The 23,412-nt window shown below is 43.0% G+C and overlaps 1 protein-coding gene and 1 long non-coding RNA gene across 5 annotated transcripts in view; one reads left to right on the top strand and one right to left on the bottom strand.

Annotated features, from left to right (window-relative positions):
- The window catches only part of jag1b (jagged canonical Notch ligand 1b), a 205,194-nt gene that overhangs the window by 169,510 nt on the left and 12,272 nt on the right, over positions 1 to 23,412 (top strand). For 2 of the 4 annotated variants that reach the window (XM_042433053.1, XM_042433052.1), the window contains 6 exons: positions 8,311 to 8,616; positions 16,153 to 16,204; positions 18,738 to 18,995; positions 19,510 to 19,570; positions 21,868 to 21,998; positions 22,102 to 22,221. In XM_042433053.1, the coding sequence (XP_042288987.1) occupies positions 8,311 to 8,616; positions 16,153 to 16,204; positions 18,738 to 18,995; positions 19,510 to 19,570; positions 21,868 to 21,998; positions 22,102 to 22,221 (928 nt within the window). Of the gene's footprint in view, positions 1 to 7,456; positions 8,005 to 8,310; positions 8,617 to 16,152; positions 16,205 to 18,737; positions 18,996 to 19,509; positions 19,571 to 21,867; positions 21,999 to 22,101; positions 22,222 to 23,412 lie in introns of those variants that run through there. The other 2 variants (XM_042433051.1, XM_042433054.1) reach the window with 2 other exon arrangements.
- LOC121911517 lies at positions 7,940 to 8,609 on the bottom strand. Its single transcript, XR_006099878.1, has 3 exons — positions 8,547 to 8,609; positions 8,143 to 8,191; positions 7,940 to 8,029 (listed from the first exon to the last, which is right to left on the bottom strand). It is a non-coding gene; the product is annotated as an uncharacterized LOC121911517 (long non-coding RNA).

Raw genomic sequence — 23,412 nt, forward strand, 5'->3', positions numbered from 1 at the left:
GACTCCCTCTCACACTTAAAGCTGATCAGACATTTTGCCTGACAGTGCTATATATAATGAAATAGCAAGATGTTTTAGGCCTGTAGACACTTTCAAGAGTTGATGCTTTGCATAATTTAAGATAAATTAATAAAGCAGGATACTGCTGACCATTTGCAGCTCTTCTCCTGGCATTTTCTTTGTACCTGTGTACTTTGAAAGCAACAAAATAGATGCAACTTTTTCCCTGAGTGTCTGTTTTATTCCCACTTAAACCACTGGAATGCTCTGAGGTAGAAAGAAGGAAATTATGTGCCTGAACGTTCCCATTTCTCACTTTTCATGATGTCTTGGATGCAGCGTGGTGGTGCACAGAATTTTCCTGCCTTCACAGGATGTAGGAAACAAAATTTAAGAAGCCAACATGTACAACTGCAGAAACATGAAAGATTTCGAGAATATAAAGAAGTTCGCCATTTTTTATCTTGAAAAAACTTCAACAGTGAGAATAAAAAGCAGCTATAAAAAAGTCAAAAACTATGTCAACCAAGTTATGTTAAGGTATTATTTGTTCTTTGAATGAGGGCCTCTTTCAGCGAATGTCTATGATTAAATGACATTTAAATGCATTTAGGTTTAGCTCAGCCAATAAGATTAACAAGAACAAGAACAAGAAAGCAACACCAAAAAAACTCAAGTAATCTAATATTCCAGATAGTCTAACCAGTTAATTGTTTGTTATTTTCTGCCACAAAAACAAAACAAGCAGCATTCAGACTACAACCCAATGAACAAAATTGATAATTTGAAAAAAAAAAATTAAATTACATATTAAAGTATGTTGTCTGTATGACACCCACGCATGCATTGCCTACATGCTATTTGTCATCATGCTGTGTGGAAAATATTGCTCTACTGACAGCTTTATGACTACTTCACACAGCATATTGAGAGTCATGGCCAAGAAAAAAAGAGAGAGAAAGATGGCAATAAAACCCTCCTGTTGCATATTAAGCCATAGTGAAACTTAACCATACTGAGGTTTACCATTGATCGTGTGTCACTGCTCTTATTGTACAGACTGAAGAAGCATGACTGTTTTTTTTTTTTTTGTCTTCACAAACTGTCTGAAAAATATCTAATTTGTCTACAGATCAGATGGTAATAACATATAAAGTTTAGGTCTGTCAGCTCAAGTCAAAAAAAATTAACAGTCAGATGTTGGTATTGCAGCTTCCAAACTTGGCTGGGGAAGCACATTATTCAGTTGCAAGTTTGTTTAATAGCCTTCTTCAGTCTGCAAACAGTTTAAAATAAATTTCCTTACTGGCCTGTTTATCGTGTCTAGCTGTCAGAAGTATATTAAAAGCAGATTATTATTGTATGAATAGTTTTATCAATACATTGACTATGGTCACTGTATCCTGTGTAAGTGTTTAAGTGAGACTGTAAACAGCTTATTTAGTGTACAGACATCTTCTCATCTAACTAAAAAAGCACGTATTTCCCAAAATGGCAAACTATTTCTTCAAAGTTACGATGATACAAAGTAAACTGAGGATCCAACACATACAGCTACAGTCAAGTCTGCTCTACCGTTACACTTGTACACAGTGATTTACATCATGAGTCAGACTTTTTAATCTAGCAGCCTGATCAGAATGGGAAAGAAAGTAGGCTCATTAGTTTAACATTAACAGGTTGACGTGCTCCAATGGAGTGGACCCGTCCAGTGTTCAGCTTTGGCGTGTTTCTTGTAAGTGAGTTGTTCCCACATATTTCCATGTTCTTTGTGACCGCTCCACTTCTCCTGCAGCGCAGTCACACACACACACGCACACACACATCAATAAACAAACTGAATATTGTCCTTCCCTTGTTAGTTGACACTGTATAATCTAATTGTCAGTATATTGACTCACTAAATGTTGGCATTGGGTCTGAGCCCAGCACTAAATATGACAAAAAATGAGTTTATTGTCATATAAAATTAACAAAGCCCACTTGGACAGATATTTTAATTTATTACTGTGAGGAAAAGTGTAAAGTAAACACTCTGACAGGCATCCTCTATTAAAATTAAAATCTCTGATTTTTAAATTTTTTTTTTTACTTCCTAACACCACCCAGTCATTTTTAATGTCATATCATGGACTCACATCCAGTTTCCTAAAATAACATTGCGGCTTTCAATCTGCAAACTTACAAAAACAACATCAGTTCATACTGGCTCACTCAAGAGTGAGAAGATTGAACATGAAAACATATTTCAGCTCGCAAATGCCTGTTCTATCTCAAGACCCATTCCTAGTGTGTGATCACACTTTTTGTACGTGTGTGTGTGTGTGTGTGTGTGTGTGTGTGTGTGTGTGTGTGTGTGTGTGTGTGTGTGGGAGAGCCGGTGGATTTTGTTTACTTTAGAGGAAAGTGAAATGCCGGTGTCGCCTGTATTAAAACTGACAGGCCCATTTGGAAGCAATCATCAAATGTGTCATGGAAAAACCGCTACGTCATGGTGCAAGGGACGTCAAGATGTTGCCAGCATCAATATTTTCCTCCAAGGCTGGCAATGGCTGTCGTTTTGACTGGGCTTATGTACTTGTGTCAAGTTCCTCTCGACAAGTCTATATGTCATTATTTTGAGAGTTTACAATAAGAAGAATAACTGTGTGTCTCTAGTTCCCCTCTCTCTCTTTGACGCACACGATCCATAGTGAACTGTGATCGGCAAACATGGACAAAAGAGAGGAAGGGTTTTATCAGTGTCACCTCCTCCAGATAGGAAGTTCAGGTAATTAGCCGCACTCACCTCAAGCGAGGCCCAATATCCTGTTTGAAGAGAGCACTGTTCTGACTCACTGATCCTCAAGCCAACACACACAGGCCCTCCTAACTCTGGGAGACCACCTTGGATGGTGTGACAAGCATAGGATCTAATCTCCCTGCCTGAATAGTTTGCATCCTCCCACCTGAGACATTGTCACATTGATCAATGATTTAAGCCATAAAGATTCCTCTGCATTCCAGCTTATTCTACAACCAGCTTTTACACCGCAGGGACAAATCCAATCACTCACTTGACTCTTCACAGTGAAACAACTGTGCCATAACATAGTACGCACAAACAAATCGCTTAATCACATGATCACAAGGGTCAGCACAGCAGTATGAGACCTGGTATTGTTAGCCAGGTGGAAATGCTACGATGGTGAGTAGTAGGCTACTAGCCTAAGCAGGGATAATCTGATTTGTTTCACTGACTGCGGCCCTCTGGCCTCCCCTCCCCTCCGAGGATCAAACACCTCCCTGACCATTAAGGATGTGCGAGGACACACACAGACTGATGGTCCATTCACAGGTTCTTAACCTGACACGTGTGCTCACGCAGTGCTGATCCAGTCGTCTCTCTTATGAAGCATTGTATGCTGACGTGCATGCTCAAAAAGTAACCATCTGAGGCCTTGTAGTTTCTAAGTATCACTGACATAAACACCAACCTTTTGAGAAGAAAAAAAAATAAAGGAAAGACAAGAGTAAACACGACATAAATGAGTCACCCGCAGCATCACCACAGCAATTAAGAGCAGTTTGTACCAATGAAAATCAAAACCTCTGCTCTCAACCTAACCCTCTATAATGCAATTTTTTCTAAACCTCCACATAGCAGCTGGACTCCCTGTGCACCAACCGCATGAAGGTACTTAAAGACTCAGACGTCAAAATACCATCACCTCACAGAATAGCCTTTTTGGATAAACATTGAAAATAACAAAGCAGCCACCTTTAACGGTGGAAAATAATATTTATCTGAGCGTCGATTGCTGATACCATCTGTAACACGTTCTGTAAAAGCAGCTCCCATAAACACACCATGTAAACACTGCAGTACTTTTAAATGGGCTGAACACTAAACTACAGAGAGACCCTCTCTTTTTCGCTCAGATGTGCTGCTTCAACCCGCACATCTTTAACTCACACACAGATAAACTAACATCACTAAGTAAATTCACTATTTAACTACATGTTTTTATGCTTACATGTCTCGGGTTTTCCCACTATGATTCTTTGAATTCAATTATAGATAAGTGAGTCTGCCGTTGACTGTTTTAGCAGCTAGATGAGTGTTGTGCAATCTCTACAAAACCTGAATAGAACTAAAATGATTAATTGATTAGCTTAGAAAATCAATTGGGAACTATTTTGATAATCCCATTAATTTTTCAAGCAAAATTACCAAATATTCTGCGGTTCCAGCTGCAATATGAGTATTTTCTGTTTTCTTTGTGTTAAGTGATATTTTATTTCACATCTTTGTGTTTTGGACTGTTGGTCGGACAAAACAAGCAATTTCAAGAAGTCACCTTTAGGTTTTTGGACACAAAAACATTTTCCACCATTTTCTGACATATAATAGACCAAAGGATTGATTGAAGAAAAAAAAAAACAGCCCTAAACCAGAAGTTATCATGTTTGTATTATTTCATTCACTTTTCTGATAGAGAGTGACAATCCATGTAAGGAAAGAGTTTGCGCTGAAACGGCTTGGTGAGATTTGTCAGGCATTACCAAGAAGTAGAAGACTATTAAACCTTTTTTTTTTTTAACTTGCGTCACCTTGTCTTCATTATAAACAGTCTCTACTGGAGGCAGAGAGATGTAGGAGAAAAAACAAGCTGCTCCAGCTGACCTATCACAGTTCTTATGACCTAAATGTAGTATCACGCTAGCTCATGATGTTAAGGTACATTTTTGAGGAGGTGTGGCGTTCCCTCCGGCAGAGCTGATGTGCTCGTCACTTCAGCTACGCCCTGATGAATAAGAGTAAATTTGCATATACTGTGCAACATTGCTGTGTCACTTTTGGCCATACGAGAATTCGAGGGGAAATTATTCTGATCTTTGTCTTTTAGAGCTGGACAATAATGACATTAAAATAAATAGGATAAAATTTAGCAGAGAGGCCTGTTAGCTCTAAATCTTTTTAGGAGAGAGTGCACTGCAGATTTTGGTAAAGGTAGGGGGGAAGGGAATGCTCACTAAGCACCTAATCCACCACATTCTTGTTAGGGGTCCGAGGCTGAATTCAGGCAGGCTTCAATGCCATGCACTGCGACAGGAGGGTTTGCAAAAGGCTGAGGTAATTGGATTGGAATACGGCATTGAGTGTCAGACAACAAAAGATATCCATCTCTCTCATGGCCGTTCAGCTCTTTTGTTGCTGGCTGGAATTTATTTGGTCATTCACTCTACTCTTCCAAGCTCAGCAAGGACAGAGGAACAGGAGCAGGCCACCGGGTCTGGCTCAGTCTGGTGGTCTCCTATGCGGGCCAGTGGAGTCACAGCGCCTGTGCAGCCTGTGTGAGGATGTGTGAACCACGGATCCCCCAAAGCCCAGGGGTCATTTGTGTGATCATTACCATAATCACATTAAGGCTGCAGGAGATTAGCACCATGGCCTCAGAGGAGAAACCCTGTCTGTGCTCCATGACGACTACAGACCATGCTTAGGGAACAGTGAATGTGCTGCCTAGATACCTATTAGCTGTGTGATAGATGAGCAATGTCATTAAAGTGGAAGAGATGGATAAAGCAAGGAAGCATCCTTCCTTCTTTATCCTAGATAACAGATGATCATACTTATCAGATAAGTATATTTTTATAGGACGTCTTTCTCAGGAACACCTGTGTGTGAGCACATTTTGGACATCTTGTAAATGTGTGACATGAAAACAACATGACACATTTTGATCCTGAAACTAACTCCTATCTGACTACTGAATACTCATGTTCTTTTTTTTATAGTTCAGTACCACCACCACTCTCCCGCACCCCTGTCATCATCCCAACACAAGCATCACCTCTGGGCAGGTCACGGGTGCACGACAGACATCCCCCTCCCAAAACCCTCTACATTTTCTAGACTCAATTTAGCTTTTGCCTTCAAGGAGAAAAAAAAGCTCCCTAGGGTTAAAAAATTCTCCAATTAACCCTAATTACTCAGAGAGAGCATTTCAATGAGGCCTGTAACCTGAGATGTCTATCAGTCTGGTGACTGAGGCAGGCGGGGAGGAAGCCGTACCTTTCATCTTGAAGTTCAACCACAGGAAATGTGACATTTGAATATTGACAGCAGTGATGCAAGATGGTGGAAAAGACACTTAAATTATAAATCCATATTACACCAATATTACGCCTACTTATTAATAATAAAGAAGGTATTTCAAGACATTTGGTGCCCTCCCTACAGAAGCTACTGTCCACATCTGTGTGTCACTGAGGCATCTAAACTGAAGATAAGGTGTTTGCTTTGCTGCTTCAGTGATAACAGTGAACTCGACCTTGTCTACTCGTAGGATTTCTTTCTAAAATAGTGAGAAAATTCCAGACCTTTCTGCTTATCAGGTCCAAACACATACAGGTGAGACATATGACAGCCTCATAAACGGTTGTAAAGTGTGATGGTGAAACATTGTATAGTTACTGATTGATACGCTCCTCTCTCTGCATCGCCACAGTTCCCAACAGTGTTTCCTTGATTGTGACCCATTGAGTGACCTGTGTAATTGGTCCACACAAATCACTAACCACAGAGGCAGAGGGGGGTTCCCATCCTCTCATATGAATGTGTGTATTGGTGTGTGTATATGTGTAGTCTTAGTCACTGATCCACTTCACAGATTACCTTCTTCTAGAGATACACCTGGCGGCAATTGCCCTTCGACACCAGAGCGGGCAGAAAAGGAGAAAAGGATACGGGGGCAATAATATCTTTCAGCAATCTGTCAACCTTTTCCTCTCTTGCAACTTTGGTTTAAGTTTAACTGACAGTTGAAGCTATAAATCTGACTAATATCTAGCTTTATGTTTGGGTCATAAACTAGAGGTTGATTGTTGGAAACAACCAGAGATTATAAGTCATTTCAAGTGGGTGACATTCCACAGCACGGGCATAAAACCTGCAGGTCTGCCACTCTGGGGCACTGTTGTGTGCCGTCCTGATACCATCATGTTGTAAGCAATCACATTCTGAAAATACTCAAATAAAAAAAACAAGAAGAAAATGTGAAGATATGGAACATTTTTTCGTCTATGGAATCTAATGCTCTTTCTCCAAGGCTTCCATTGACTGAGGAAAGCGCCCTTACATACCATGCATTTATCGAAATGCCCTTGACTCAGCTACTGGCCTTGATGCAAGCTCATTTTGCAATCCGGATGATTTAGTGTGTTACCTAATGGTGCAAATGTAGAGGAGAGTAAAACCAGCTAAACTCTGCCTACCCACCTTTTAAGCGGACATAAATCTTCATGAGGTAAAATAATAGTATAAATTGCGGCGAGTATAGTATGCAACTAATGCAGGATGCAGGAAGATAAGGCCTCTTAAAGGAGCAGAGGGGTATGAATTGATGCTTGTCTGAAACTGTAATTCATTTATGTTTAGGTTTGCGGTTGTGATGAGTTATGATTATCAATATGGCTGCAGGTCACAGTTTATTTCCACTTTTATTTTCCACCACATCACTGCCAGAGAGTCCTCAGAAGCAGTCTTGAGTGCATGATTATCCTCATGATGTGAAAGGGGCGGGCTCTCTGTGCGCTCTGCTCATGAATATGGAGGCATCGGGCTCCAGAGACACTCCCTCCCTGTTGAACTTGTGCAGCCAGCTCCACTTCGGACCAGCAGTCAGTCAGTCAGTCAGTCAGCAGTGGGCTCGACTGCCGCATGGCTACTGTGTAAACTTTCTTCAACAACAAAGTGGAAACTGTCTGATAACGAAGACGAGCAGACGCCTGGGCAGGGACATACGAGGAAAGAGGTCTTCTGCGAATCGGGAATCCTGAGCTCTGCTGATCAGAAAGTGTTGTTTCCCCCCACTCGTGCATGTTTAAACCAGAGGATAGCTCTGGTGCCGTGTGTCGGCCAGACGACTAGTAACAAACGAGTGGCAACAGCAGTCCGGAGGCATGATTTTGAGACGGGGCTCAGTCGTTGCTGCCTTTTTGCTCTGCTTTCTCGCGAAGGTATGTGGACTACTTCAGGGGGAAACTGTGGAAGAAAAAAAAAGGGGGTCACTCAGTTCAGCTGTGTAGATGTGATTGCATGTGTGTCGCCTTTTTAAAAAAAAAAAAATTGAGCACGGCTATGCTAACATTACATACCCTCACGCAGACAGACAGTCCCGCTGCAAGAATAACACATGCAGGGAAACTTAAAAAAAAAAGCAAAGTTTAGTTAGTGTTGCATTTCTCGCGCAGTTATTCCAACTTTTTTTCTTTATATAATGAGGATAAAGTTTTCCATTGCATTCACTGTTCTGTCTTCAACAGGTGTCAGAGGGATCGGGACAATTCGAGTTGCAAATCTTATCGATGCACAATGTGAACGGAGAGTTGCTGAACGGCATGTGTTGCGACGGCACACGGAACACGGCGGATAGAAAATGCACACGGGACGAGTGCGATGCGTTTTTTAAAGTTTGCCTGAAGGAATACCAGTCGAGAGTTTCTGCTGCAGGGCCCTGCAGCTTCGGAATGGGATCTACGCCTGTCCTCGGAGGGAATACCTTTTCTTTCAAGAGCTCTGTCAGGAATGACAAATCCAGGATAGTTTTGCCCTTCAGTTTTGCCTGGCCGGTGAGTTGGAGACTTAAAAAAAAAAAACCTTCTGTGCTTCCCGCCGCGCTTCTTCAAACGAAAATAAAGGGGGGGAGAAAATGTGTGTTTGCAGGGCAATTCTGTGCAATTACTGTCCGTCAGTCATTCACCCTCCTCCTAAAAAGTTGGATAGAAAGCACAACACAGGCTGAATTTCTCTTTTGGTAATTAGCTCTCTGTGAATTATCCTTTTGAGGAGGTCTCCTCATTATCTGCGCCAATTAACCAGGTGCAGGTATTTTTCTCCCATCAAGGGTTAGAGTTTTAAAACTAGTTTGCATGACAGGTAATCATAAACACCTCAATTCTCAGAATTTGGCTCAAGGGCACACCCATACCGTGGGAAGTGAAGAAAAGTAGGTAAACTATGACCTACTGATCAGTTAAACCTGCAGATAGTCATCAACATGAACAAACATCAAAGATTTCAAGAGCAATGTTGATCTTTACTTTATTCCTTTCACCATCTAGCATAATTTACATTGGTTAGTAGTTGGGTTTTTTTTTCTACAACGCCTTCTCAGATGTTCCTCATAAATATTTTCCCCAGCCTGGTTGAATTCTACAAATAAAAGCTTCAGAACTACAGATTTCCCCTCCCCTGCCTCTCTGGCAGCTGGTCCTGTTGCTCAGTACAGTGAAAACCCACTTTCTGGTTTCCTCAAGTGTCAGCTCTTCTTCATAGAGTAAATAAATGGGCCTGACAGGCCTGTGGGAGTGTTGTAGGTCTGTGTGAGAGATGATTTGCCATGCTGGAGCACATTTCGATGTAGTGAAAAAAAAAAACAAAAAAAACAAGGTCTCCGCACAGACTGACTGGCCCCACAGCTTGGCCCGCAAACTCCTCCACTGTGCCTGATGGGTGAAAGGCACTGTCCTGTTGGTATGTGTGTGTCCAATTACACTGAGGCTATTTTTATCTCAATCTTGATGGAAGTTTGTAATTTCAAGCATTGTGCGGCTCCACACAAGCAGAAGAAGTGAAAGAATCGGAAGATCATACGTTGATTCCCTTTCATGTCGTACATTTTTTAAGTGCTTTTCACCTAGTGGTTACCTGCAGGGCAGGATAGATAATTTAGGTTTGTGTTTTCTATGATCTGATAGCCAGTTAAACAATGTTCTCAGCAGGGTAGCATGCTATTTGATATGCTCTGTATTTTTTATGTGCTCTCCACTTAGAAACTGGTGTATCACCTTTTTTTTCTTCTTTTTTTTTTTTTTGCTTTTAAAGACAAAGGTTTCTGTTTATGCTCACGCTATAGCAACACTAAGTTGGCATGGACGCTCAGTGCCAGATTAGTTTCATCTTACTGGTTGAAAACATTCCTTTTTGAAAACAGCACTTGTTGACATTGAAATGAAACCTGGTACCATTTCAAGTTTCAGGACTCTCTTTGCTCTGCTCATATTGCTTTTTAGAGAACAGAGGCCTACATGTCGTACATTTGTTTCCCTAAACACCTAATGGAGGATGTTCTTGTTATGTTCGCAGCATGTTGTCTGTGAATTGTGTAGAGAATGGATTTTAATGGTTTTGCAGCGTTGCCGTTTTTGTTGTTTTTAATTTCTGTGCAGTTAATGATTCAGTGAAGCGATCTCAGGTTTTGATAAATGTGTTATAACACAACTCTGCTGTAGAAAAGAGGAGTTCTGAGCTCACCGGCTGAGATTTGGGAAAGCACAGAGCCGCTCGTTAGATTCTCTCATCCTTCACTTCAAGTGCTTTACTTCAGTGCACATTAACAATCGTCAGGTTAGGTATGATATCACTCTTTGTCCTTTTCATCAGTTGATTGGCTGCTGTGGACAGATGGCAGTGTGGTGCAATTGGGTTGTTGGGTACTCTGAGTTCATGAAGCTTTTTTTTTTCTCTCTCTCTCCCCCCCCCCCCCCCCTTCATCCTCTCTTGTGAGCTGCATGAAGTTGGCCTCTTGTCCAGGCCAAGGGCTTTGTTTAAGTCACGCTCGGTTGGACCACAGGCATTTCATCGCTTTAACCTTGCCACCCACAGTAACTGCTGCACTTAATGAGGCTACACACATGTGCTTAGATCAGGTAGGGCGAGAGCCTGGCGTCCAGCTGAATGCCGTCGGCTGGACATCTTTAACATGAAGCGCATCTGTGCTTTAGAGCCCTGTATGGATTCACCGTTTGCTTCACGCTTTTATTCCAAGTGTGGCCCCAGCTACCCGGGCCCTCACAGTGTATCAAGCAGGGACAATAGTGTGCCCTCAGTGACTACAGTGAGGATTACAGAGAATAATAGAGGCAGTGCAGCTGTAATGCCAGTGCAGGGCAAGCAACAGGAAGCAGTTGTGGTAGACTCAGCAGTGATGAAGTTGGCTCTCAGGCAAACTGTGACCTTGCCTCTGTGGCCATTTCAGCACATTGACCCATGTTACACCTAAGCCCCGTAGATACAATAGAAGAGAAGACCTTTTTTAATTGGATTGGTTCTGATGGTTAGATTGGGCTTGTTCCAAGCAACTCCTTCAAGCTATCCTTCTTGAACAATCTCTCGCCTTTCATCTCAAGTCCTAATTGGTCTGGCGCCTTAATTACGCTCAGATTTGATGTAATTATGCCTGTATAGTATAATTCTTTCACTAAACTCAATGCCTCTCAAGACTATGACATGCTGATCGCTATGATTGATTTGTTGACAAATCAGAGAGGTCTGAAAACCGGAATCAGGAGAGTCGTAGAACAACAGTCAGCTCAGCCTTGAGGGTAAGCGCTGCCGGCAGCTGTGAGAGTAATGACATGTTTGCTTTATACAGTCTGCTCTGATGTGGCAGTTAAGTGCAAATTACTCAAGTAAAAGAGTGAAAAGAAATGTGTTTGTTCTTTTTTTTTTTCCTCTTCTCTCTCTCTCCACCTGACCCCGTTCTCTGTTTAACGAGGACTTTTTTTTTTAAGCATACTTGCGGTGTTGTGTCAGTACGTCGTTACATAATCTTATCAGAGTCGCTTCAAGCTGTATGGAATCATGACATGCATCGACAACAACATGTAATTGGGATCACCTGTTGCCCCTGTTTTTGTTTCTGCAAATACTTAGTGACCCATCCAAAAGACAGATGACTGGCTGCTTGTTTAGTTAAACGGTTGATATGACTTTCATTCCCAGTCCCAGCTTCATGTTTTGATCTTGTTTAACTTGCCAGAGATCCAAAATCTGTTTGCTGTGTCTTTGTTTTAGTTGGCAGGTTGGAGGTCCTGTCGTATCCCGGCTGACGTACCTTTTCAGGATATTTAATAAGCTGTTGATTGTACAACAGTCTTTCCCCAACTCTTGTTTTGATAAAAAAAAAAAAAAAAACCTCATGGCAAACAATGCATTCCTTCCTCCCAGTTCATCAGTGCAGTCTTTTGGCTTTGAAGGTGATAAGTGGAGGTGTGTTTCCATGACTGAGCGTCGAGTTTAATGGCAAACAGGGTGTGTTGCTTAGCAGTCCCAATCATTGGTTAGATCTCAGGTTGATACTCTTGAAGTGATTGACTCAGGAAAACTGATACAGAAGGTCAACATCTCTTTGACTAGGCTGTTTACATTTCCTCTGTGCCGAGTGTAGGCCGAGACCAGCCTCATCTGTTGTGCCTTGCCTTTATTTAGACCTTTGGCTGTTGCTTTTGTGAGACATACCTTTTTTATTTTGTTAGATTACCTTGGAATGGTACATTAGATGGCTCCATTTTCAGTCATGGGCAGGATGTAAGCCTTGTCTCGGTGTGTGTGTGTGTGTGAGCGCGTGTGTGTTTGGAAAATTCCCCTAGTGAGAGGATTCAGTAGTGTTCTTTGGCAAGTCAGTGTGATCCGAACTGGAATGATCTTTATCACTTATGTTGCTTGTCTGTTGGACAGTGTCTGCTTGGCCAGGAAAGATAAGAAGACATATGGCCACACTTATTGCACTTGGACGTGTGTGTGTGTGTGTGTGTCTGTGTCTGTGTGTGCGTGTGTGTGTGTGTGTGTGAGAGAGAGTGCTCTGTAGTTCAAAGAGAAGTTGTGAGTCAGCTGGGAGCCTGGGAAAAGTGAACCTGGCAGTGGCAGACGGTTCCAAGCTGATAACCGCCGAGGAGTTATGGAGTGTTAGTGAATGAGGAGTCAGGCGGTATCTCACTTTTCTGGAAGCAGTTATTTGCTCTGGAGCTAAACATTTCAATAATGGTGAGGCTGCTTGTTAGATCAAGGCGCTAGGGGTGTGCCATATCGTATCGTTCACAATAATATTGGTATAATTTTTAATATTATGAAAAAAAATTCATATTGTGATGATGGCAGCGTCCCGACTTGTTGACGTAATGATGTCGTACCCTTATGCAGAGCAACAACAAGCATGGCTGAAAGCCAAAGTAACACTGCTACCGGCTCCATGGTGGAGGAGTTAGACCCAGGAAGGGGGTTGAAGTTGTTTGGTTATAAAAGATCAGATGTACAACAAACCACGGTAATATGTAAGAAATGCAAGAAGACTGTAACAACAAAAGGGGGCAATACAACAAGCAGAAGCACCCAGTTGACTATGAGGAGAGCCAAAAATCCCGCCAGGAGTATTTTGTCATATCATCAAGAATATCATTATTGCAGAAATACCCTGACACATCGTGATATTATTTTAGGGTTGCATCACCCACCCCTTCAAAGTGCTACAACACTGTTGTTGGATGACACAAATCCTCTTGGATCTTCAGCTGTAGTTTAGTAGATGTGACCTCAGTGATACTGCAACATTATGAGTGAGTCAAAACATTAAGACCAGTAGATGAATAGTGAGTTTTACCAACACTGATCCCATTTTTATGGTGGATTAATCAGCGGTGATAATGATCACAATGCTGCAATAACTCCCGTGTTGAGGCAAGTCAAAATCGCACAAGATATGGGTGTGTTGCCATGTTGTAGATCTGCCAATTATCCATAAAACCTAAGATTTCTTAACAACAGGCCACCTCAAAGGGGATAATGATTTTTGGACACAATGAGAGGTTTCGGCATGCGGCAGGTGAACCGAGCTCGGGGATGTTTTCGGTTGGCAGGGATTCATTGTTGCTCCTAATGTAACCGCCTGTAAAATAATAATGGGCCTCCAAAGCCAGGGTGACTTTAACTGTAGTAAATACAACTTCTCATGCAAGGTTTTTCCCCCTACTTCCAGTTTCTCGTATACCTACGTCAATTTCATTTTGCAATCATGACTAATATGAATATTTTAGGAGACGGATGATATTCTCAGGATACGCCTGTCTAGTGACGGTGCAGTTCCCGTTTTAGCATGAATCATCACATGTACTGCATTGTCACATTCGTGGGATTTATCATGGATAATAATAGCCCTAACTTTATTTATATAGCCCCTTTCATACAAAAAAAAAAATGCAGCTCAAAGTGCTCGACTCTCCCAAACATATTAACCCCAATGCAAACTATTTTAAAAGTCCGTGTGGATAGAGAAGACGAGTGAGAGGTCTATCGGAATGATGTATTCATGTGCAGTTGTACAGACTGGAAAATTACTCCTCTAATGGGGAAATGAATGCAAAAGCTCTTCTCAAGTGTAGGATAAGTGTGAACACATGAGGTGAAAGCAATAACATGATACCGCTTAACGCTTGAAGAGGAGCCAGAGGACTCTTGTTAGTGTTAATATAGCTAGCTGTAGGTTTGGTAGTAGTATTGGATGATTAGGTATCACATTACCACTGAGTCACTTTACTCGAGTTCTGTGTCAAGTGATTGCAACCATTTGTGAGTCAGTATATACTGTACGGCCCGTGTCGCTGATGAGCACAGCATTGCAAATAATCGCTGCTCTGATTACAGTGAAAATCTGGCGCAGGATGAGACAAATGTGTCCCTGGGAAGATGGAAAGTTGAATGTCTGTCTGACAAAACAAGGTAAAGCCATGAAAAAAAAAAACAAAAAAAAAACCCCTCAGGAGTGAGTCATACCCTATTCTTTTTGTGGAACGACAACAGGGGTTTTCCTTCAAGCAGGTTTGTTTACCATGAAGTCATCGCAGCAAAAAAAAAAAAGGGCCACACTGGCAATGTAGAATTTCTGAAATGCCTCCGAGCAGCGCCGTTAGGGGTAAGCGTGTGTGTGAATATAACAAGTAGGTGTTTCTAGTGGATGCTCGAGCACTGTAAGTGGATTACACTTTCTCACAACCGCATACTTTCTCTCTGACTCCGTTGTGCACGCTTGCAGGCACATTGTTCGTTCCCCCATGACTGTGGCACAGGGCAGTGTGAATGTGTAAGCTGATATTGGTGTGAGCGCTACCGACCCCGAATCAGACAAAGCGTTTCGGGAGTGCTGAAATCAAGACAGGCCCTCCAGAGTGTAGCAGTCTTTCAGTCTCTCTCTCTCGCTCTCTCTCTCTCTCTCTACCCCCGCTGTCTCTCCTTTCCTGCAATTTTTTTTCCCCCCCTGTCTCACCATCCGTCACTTACACTTCTTTTTTTTTTTTTTTTTTTTTTGTCCCTGCATTTTTTTCTCCCTGTCTTGAATTTGCCTAAAAAGCAGTCAAATCTGGATCATTCACAGCATTCATAGCACTCTGTTAGAGGTCTATAAATTAGCATGAAATTGAAAATCCCATATACATTGCAAAACAGGACTGACTGTGTGCTTTCTCAGAACTTTGGAACTCATCCACTGACTTCTCTCGCCACATTTTATAAACATGTGGAGAACTGTGTTTTGGGAAAAAACGGTTTCTAAAGTGAGCAAGGTTACCGTGGCTGAGATGAAGACATATTTTTGGCATTGCAGGGTGAAGTATCCTTTTCTGCGTGCTTTTTTTTTTTTTTTTTTTCCTCTGACTTATTCTAATCATTACTCACGAGTCTGTCCTGCGCAGCCCAGCTCGATGCTGGGTTTGTTTTCGGTGCATCAGACACCCTCCTGCTGGGTGGGTGTCCAGCTAGACCAGACCACTTGCCCGTTTGTCTGTCATCCTAATCGTTGCAACGCAGAGATCTCCACCACTGCAAGCTTATCCTCTCTTAATCAGATCAACGAGACTGTTGTTACATGTCTCAGTAGTAGTAATAGTAGTAGATCTCATCCTAAGTCAACCAGAGGGGAGATGAAGCTACGTAGTTTGCTTGGCAAAGTTCCTGAAGTCATGAGAAACCTGAAGAAGTCATGGATGTGATTTATTTTTTTCTCCCTAAGGCTTCAAATACAGAAACCAATACATGAAAATATAATGAAAGGAAAATAAACTGGTAAATGTTGTTTATGCTTTTGTTAATTTTAATGTCAAACTTGACTACTGGTATGGTTTTTTACCTAATGATGACAAGTGAATAGGTGTATGTATAAAAACTGTGTGGAAAAATAGTTTGCATGGTTACTAACAGACAGACAACAAGGCTGTGTGTGTGGCTGCATGGCCAGTAGGTTTATGGTAATGTTATGATTTTTTTTTTATGATACAGTTAATGCTTGATGATCCTGATCTTGGCTAACACTCGTCATATCTCTGTCTTGTCTTCCTCAGAGATCCTACACTTTGATAGTGGAAGCCTTGGACTTCAACAATGAAACCGGTGGTGAGTATTTGTTCTCGTCTGGTATCTCCATCTTGCCTCCCCCCTCTCTCTTTTTGCCTCTTCCTCCCCCTCCTCCCTCACGGCAGCGTCTGGGAGGAGTAGTGTTGAAGGTCAGAAAAGGAAGTTTATTCTTCCTGAACCCCCTGCCCTCTTTCCACATGGTCCACTGGGTGTGCGTGTGTGTCTCAAAGAAGAAAGTGTGTTGACAGGTGCCTGTAAGGAGGGAGAGCAGGGCACGGGAGCGAGGGGGGAAAAGGAGAAGAAGAAGAAGCAGGGATAGGGCAGACAGGGGGGCTTCAGACAGACAGACAGACAGACAGACAGAGAGAGAGAGAGAGGGATGTGTGGCGAGGTAGAGAGGGGGGCCACGCTGCCCCCCTATGAAAATGTTTTCATTTGGCCGATGACTGATGGCAGGTGCTGCCAGCCAGGGTCGGGGTCACACTGTCTCACTGTCACTGAGGCGTGAAACACAGAGTTCATCCGGCCGCTCAGCTCCGCCGCTGCGACCAGCCGGCAGTCACAACACGGGGGGGCTGAGGCCTCTGATATGTGCTGTGGTACTGTAGTTTAAAGTTACCTCTGGCAAAGGTGCACTACAGACTCAGAGCTCAAGCCTTTTTAGTGTACAACTTAAAAACCGTGGGGTGTACTTCTCATGAATGTGGCGAGGACACTGTGGTAGCAAGCTGAATATAAATTCTGGTTGCCAGGTTCGGTTTCTGTCATTAACTATCCTGGCATTTCAGCTGATTGGTGGTCAGATCGGGGACGGCATGGTGATTCCAGCCGAGGGCGGGCCTTATCCCATGCTTGTTTATGCAGGTCTGTCCGAGGTCAACAAGGTTTCGGTCTTTTCTGCTGTATTTGCCGCTCCCCAGAGAGCTATTAGGGCATCGGTGTGAAAAGCCCCCTGAATGTACACACTCAATGCTGGTTAAGCCCCTCTGAGCTTCACCAGGCTAGCTCGCAGCTCTGTTAGCTTCATGTGCTGTGACTAGCCAAACTGATATGTTTTAAATGCCAACTAATTCCTATTCAAAATAAAAAGATTCATTTTAGTTTGACGCTTCTAGGATTATGTGCAATGTTTTTTTTCTCATTTCAAATTCCTACTTTAGAGGATTTTATACAGATTTTCTATCAAGTATGTGAAAAAACAAACCTCTTTTCCCCTTAAAAGTTTGGATTTTCTGTATATGAAATTAATTTCATGCTTGAGTATGGCCTTTATATGCTCTATAAAGCTCATCTGATTTATGTTTAACTCCAAGCCAGGCAGCAGGTAGTGAGGATGTGCTACTCCTGACACTGCAGGCCAGCGGTCGGTAGAGAAATGCCACACAGCTGAGCTCTGGATTCCAGACTGCTGCGAAATGTTACCGGGCACTGTGATTTCAGTACCCACCCCACCCCGCCCTCCTCCCCCCCACCCCCACCCCCCCTATACACACCACAGCACAGTAAATAAATGACAGCGGGCCATCCCCCTACTCAGTGGCATTGCATCATACTACACAGAGGAGCGATTCACCCAGCGGTCAGCCACCTCTGCTCGTGTGAGCGCAGTAAATAACAACTGTGACACATTTTTCATTCTCTCCCTGGTGGAAGATTTAGATATCAAGTAGCGAGGGCTACTTATGTGAGCGAGCGGAGTGCAAGTTTGTATGCATGTGTACAGTGTCGTGTCTGGAGACTCAGGCTGAGCATGTTTGCTCAATTCGAGTGTGTTTGCTCTGTGTGTGAAGCTCATTACAGCCTTGGCTCCCAGGTTAGTCCTTGCCCGTTTGACAGAGCCGTGACCCCATCTTGTTTGACATGAAAAAAAAAAAAAAAAGTGTGTTCCTCTAGGTCTATCTCTGATAACAACATAAACCGTGCCTCTCCATCTGAAGAGTAGATAGATACTTGTAAGTGTGTGAAAAAGAGTTGGATCAAGACCTCTCTGACTGCTGTTTACAAGAATGTATGTGAGAAAGGCAGCCTGGAAAAAGTGCTGATGGCACACTGGCAGGCTTCGCAACAGTGACTGTGGCATTGGTGTCCTAACGCTGTAATTTATGGCGGCTGCGGTTCTGTCTTCGCCTGAGCAGATGCAGAGGGCAGCATCTGAGAGCAGTCATATCCTCAAGCTGTAAACCTGAGAATCAGAAACCAACTGGGGAGAGTTGGAGAGGGAGCGTGAGAAAAAAAGCAGTTAAGAGTGCTCATTAAAGGCAGCCTTTTCCTTTTTTCTACATTTCCTCCTTGTATTTTCCTCCTCCCCAGCACACATAGTTGCTTTAATTACATATAATCTGCTATCTAAGAGATCTTCTGCAATTTGTGTCAGGATTTTTAGGCCTTTTTTTTTTTTTTTTTCTTTTTTTTCATGGTTCCCACTGTATGATGACGGTAAACATCGCAACTCAACGTTGTGCGCTGCATTCCATTATTCTCTCCCTGGCTCAAACATTTAATGAACACTGACTGAAATTCAATTTTGAACAAGAATCTCGCAGTCAGTCTTAATGGTGTTGAACTTGTTTAGGTGCAGACGGGAGGTTGATAGAGAAAGCCTCTCACTCCGGCATGATCAACCCCAGCCCGCATTGGCAGAAGCTGACTCACAACGGCAACGTAGCCCAGTTCGAATACCAGATCAGAGTCAGCTGTGATGAGCACTACTACGGCTTCGGCTGCAACAAGTTTTGTCGGCCCAGGGATGAGTTCTTCGGGCATTACACGTGCGACTACAACGGAAACAAGACCTGTCTGGAAGGCTGGTCCGGACCTGACTGCAACACAGGTAAGCTGAAATGGCAGTCTGAACTAATGGGTTACATCACTGTAAAATGGAAAGACTTCTCAAGGCAGAAGCCCGAGACAGTCCGGTTAGTATTTAGACTATGAATGACTCCTCTAAAACTAGCAGCCAGACTGTAATCTGTGATTCATGCTGATACACTGTCTGCTGCATTGTTGGCGTTGAATGGGGGACTTTGTTTCTGAACTCTTACTCTGTTTTCCCCTTTCCCTCTTCACTTCAAATGAGCTTTTCATTGCCTCCATGACCAGGAATAAACTTTAACCCCCCGGAAATCAGAATGCGTAGTAGTCCATTTGTGAATCATATCTTATGATGTAGTGCAAGCCTTGGTTGTTTGTCGACAGCAGTGTTTATTCTCACAGGCTGAAATGCCATAGCAGGTTGTAATTATATAATTTACTGCTATAATTAAAATGTGCAAAAAAAAAAAAATTGAGCTAAGTTTGAATCTAGTATCCAGGCAGTTAAATGTTTTTTCTTCTTCCTCTTCCAGCTATATGCCGACAAGGCTGCAGCACTGAACACGGATCATGTAAGGAGCCAGGTGGATGCAAGTAAGTGACCGAGGCTGCTCCGTATGATTTATTATCAATGATTTGACTACATTTTTACTATGTGAAATGTCAAACATGGTTTGTTCAAGTGCCTGTACTTATTATGGAGGCCCGTGCCAGAAGCCTGTGGTGTGGATCATTCAGATATGTAGGGATTTTGTTCAAGCACCAGTTCTGTCATGGCATGGATTTTTCTTGTACGTGCTTCGTTTTTCGGCCAAGAGACTATCTGTACCAGGGCTTTAGCAAAGATACAGACTGAGCTGCTTGTAAATCTCTCGTGGAGCTTTTGACCGGAGCTGCCAGTCTGAGGAAACTGCCAAGACTCCATGTTGGAAACGTAGCCTATGTGTTTCCCTCTAATGAGGCAAAGTGTTATCAGTCAAATCGTGTGTAACATTCGGATGAGCTTTAAAGTGTATTGTTTGTGTAGCTAATGGCTTCCTAATGCTGTTTATGCACACAGCTAGAGGAAAAGCCAGGCGCAGATGGATATCAGAGCAAGGGCATTGTGTGCAGTAACGGTTGTATCTCATCCTCATCCTGGAGGAGGCCCTGCACTGCCTGACTCTTCCCAGAGCTCAGGCATTGGTTGCTTTCTTAGTTGTCTGATTTGGCCATAAATCAAGCACAAGGACGATCAGGTTTGTTCATTTTCTGCAGGAGCTTTGTTGTTTTTCCCATGCTTTTGACATCATCAGGTTTCTTGTAAGTGCTTGTGTGGCCACTGGCAGAACAAGAGGTTGAATTGCTTTAGTCTCCACACAGGTGTGGCTATATATAAAGCTCTGGGTTTAACTTTGTTTATATGCTCTCTGCCAACAAACTCTCTAAGCAAGCTCTACTACTGTTGTAGAGAGTAAGTAGTTTCCCATCGTTGGGCTGTTGAGTGTTATACAACAGCAGTACATAGCAACACTGGCTGCAGGCTAGGGCAGCCTCCTTGTCACTAACTTTATGTCAGCACAGTCACAGCTAATGACGCTCCGTGGGATTTTCTTTTAGGCTGGAATTTTTAATGATAGCCTCAGTCAGCTTTCATTGTTACTAATAGAGTAATAACAGTGCACCTGTGGGACAGTAGAGCCACAGTAGAGAACCGGTTTGAAAAGCATTAACTGCAAAGCCACAACATACCGATTCTTAAAAGAGGTCTGTGTTCATGTTGAGGGTTAAAATCTTAATGTGCATCAGCAGTGCTGCACAATGTAATGTCACATTCCCCAGTAATTTGGCTGTGTAATAACTGTAAATAATTTGGGATCCTGCTGAGGAATCCTGCTCCGCTTCTCATGGAGAGGATTAGCACACTTTTAAGAATAGCCTCTTTAATCATAGACTGAGGTTTACTTAACCACCGCGTTTATTTTTACAGTCCGTCCGTTTCTCGGGGCTAATCAGCGCGCCGCTCCCCCAGAGGGACACTCTGTTTCCTGTCGCTAGACTCCACAGCAGCAACTGTATCGCCACTTCGCCACCTTTTAAAGAGCGGACTTATCAGTCAGGCTGAATTGCGGTCTTAATTATGGAGCCCAGGAGGAAAAAGGCAGCATTATCAGTGTAATTATGGACATGGACATTTCAGTGGTCAACAAGCTGAATTCCCCTCCTTGGTCCTGGGGCACAAGCCTGACTCCTGACTCATGGGAACCAGGATGAGCAGCACTGTAACAGCAGAGAGGAGGGCTGAACACTCCTCTCTGCAAGGATGTCGCTACTGCCAAGCCACAGGCACAGTGTTGTTAAAGAGAGCGTCTGGCCGCATGCTAATGTTAGCCATGCTAAAGGTCCCATTGGAACTGTAATTTAGTGTTTTTGGGGGTTTTTCTCTGTTTGGTAAAATGCTAAATACTCCTCTTTTTCCCTGTCCCCAAGTACTGTTTAAAAGCTGTTGCATAAACACTCTGCTACTTAAGATTAATTTGTGGTCTTTTAAGACGCAGCCCAGTTGTGAGGGTGGGAATACTGCCTCTTTGTTTGTTTCATTTGTGCAGCTCCGTGCTGTATATGCTAATGTGTAGTTCATTAAGTTCAGATTATCGCTGTATTGCTTGTGAAGGAATTCGGGATAAACAAAAGATTAAGATATTAACATTTTCAGATACCGCAGGGATTATCTGACCGTGCTGTGATTATTTTTTTGAATTTTCCTGAATGTCCTGCATGTGTCGCTGTGGTGTGTGAATGTGTGTGTGTGTGTGTGTGTGTGTGTGTGTGTGTGTTTGTTTGTGTGGGCTGATTTTTATTTTATGTCCCTCTTCTCAGGCTGATTGCATGGCTCTGTGTGTGTCTTGCAGGTGTCTGTATGGCTGGCAGGGTCAGTACTGTGACAAGTGCATCCCCCACCCTGGCTGTGTACATGGCACCTGTGTAGAGCCCTGGCAGTGCCTGTGCGACACCAACTGGGGCGGCCATCTTTGCGATAAAGGTTAATTACCTCCTCTTATTTCAGTTGCAGTCGCTGCAGGAGCGGCCCGTGTTGTGTCAAAACAAACTAAAGCCCTGTGAAACACTCCTTTTTTTTCCCCCAGATCTGAACTACTGTGGCACTCACCAGCCATGCCTGAACGGAGGGACGTGTATCAACACAGGACCTGACAAGTACCAGTGCACTTGTGCTGAGGGCTACTCTGGAGCCAACTGTGAGAGAGGTGAGTAATGATGGTCAGCACATAACATTAACCGTCTTTTTCTTGCTAAATTATTGCTAGTATGCGTAAAAGAGCACTCAGCTGACTGACAGATAAAGTTCAGTCTATTCATCACGAGGAATAGTACTCAGCCTGTGGAAAACAGTTGGATAATGTCTCGTGTGGCTCTGGAGGGAGCTCTCTAAAGTCTGAGAAAATAACTGTGATGATGTCATCGGGGTAATCTTGAGCTTCAAACTTTATTCATTATTATGATTAATTTTTACCATAAAGCCTGTGTTATGAACTGTGGTTGTGGCGTTTTAAAGACATGGGACTTAACCAGAAGTGAAGGGTCCAATGGAAGATGCTATCAAGTTGCATTGTGGGAAATTTAGTGTTTTTAAAGCTTGACTCATAAGAGGGACTAAAAGTCAGGATATCTCAGCGTCCGCTGCTTCAAATTTAGATCTTTTTTTTTTTAGAAACTGTCTTTGACAAGTCCCTAAATACTCCGAATCCTAAAGCCTGACTGTCCCTTAAGACTACATTAATTAGAAGAGGAAGAAGAGAGTCATACTGCTGTGGCTAAATCTTATAATATTTTTGGCAAACAGAATGGATCAAAGCAACTTCAAAATTCCAGCTTTTTTATTACAAGTATAAGACAGTCTACATTTGGAAATTAAAATTAAAATAAAAGATTTCATCTCATGGGGTTTCAAACTCCTGCTTGCAGTTATAATAAGTTGGAAAGTTCTGTGTTCACTGAGCCTGCAGACTAAAGGTCAAAGGTGCCTTGAGTTTGTAATCAGAGGAGGTGGTAACTCGGCAATAATCTGTTTCCACTCCAGCATAAGTGGCCCCCAAGTCAGGTAATCCGCCAGTTTGATGTTCAGGGGGCCGGTCATCCCTTCGCTCCTCAGGCCCTCCAGACAGATGGGTGTGGTGCTAAGGTTCAGCTGCTGTGAACACTTACCATGGAGATGATGGTTTTTTCCTCATTAAATCTGAGACTCTCGGGGTGCTGACAGCTTAACTGCAGAGATGTCAGGAAACCGTGCCCTTCGTAACAGGAGGTCCGCAGACGAGGGGATACGTCAGGCTATTGTAGCAGAGAGGCCCCAGGGTGCAGCGCCGCATCCTCTCCCCTCCTCCCTACGGCATACCAAGAGCCGTCCACTGATCACCTCCAACCGTCTAGTTATTCCC

Source organism: Thunnus maccoyii, chromosome 14, assembly GCF_910596095.1.
Source record: "Thunnus maccoyii chromosome 14, fThuMac1.1, whole genome shotgun sequence".
NCBI lineage: Eukaryota > Metazoa > Chordata > Actinopteri > Scombriformes > Scombridae > Thunnus > Thunnus maccoyii.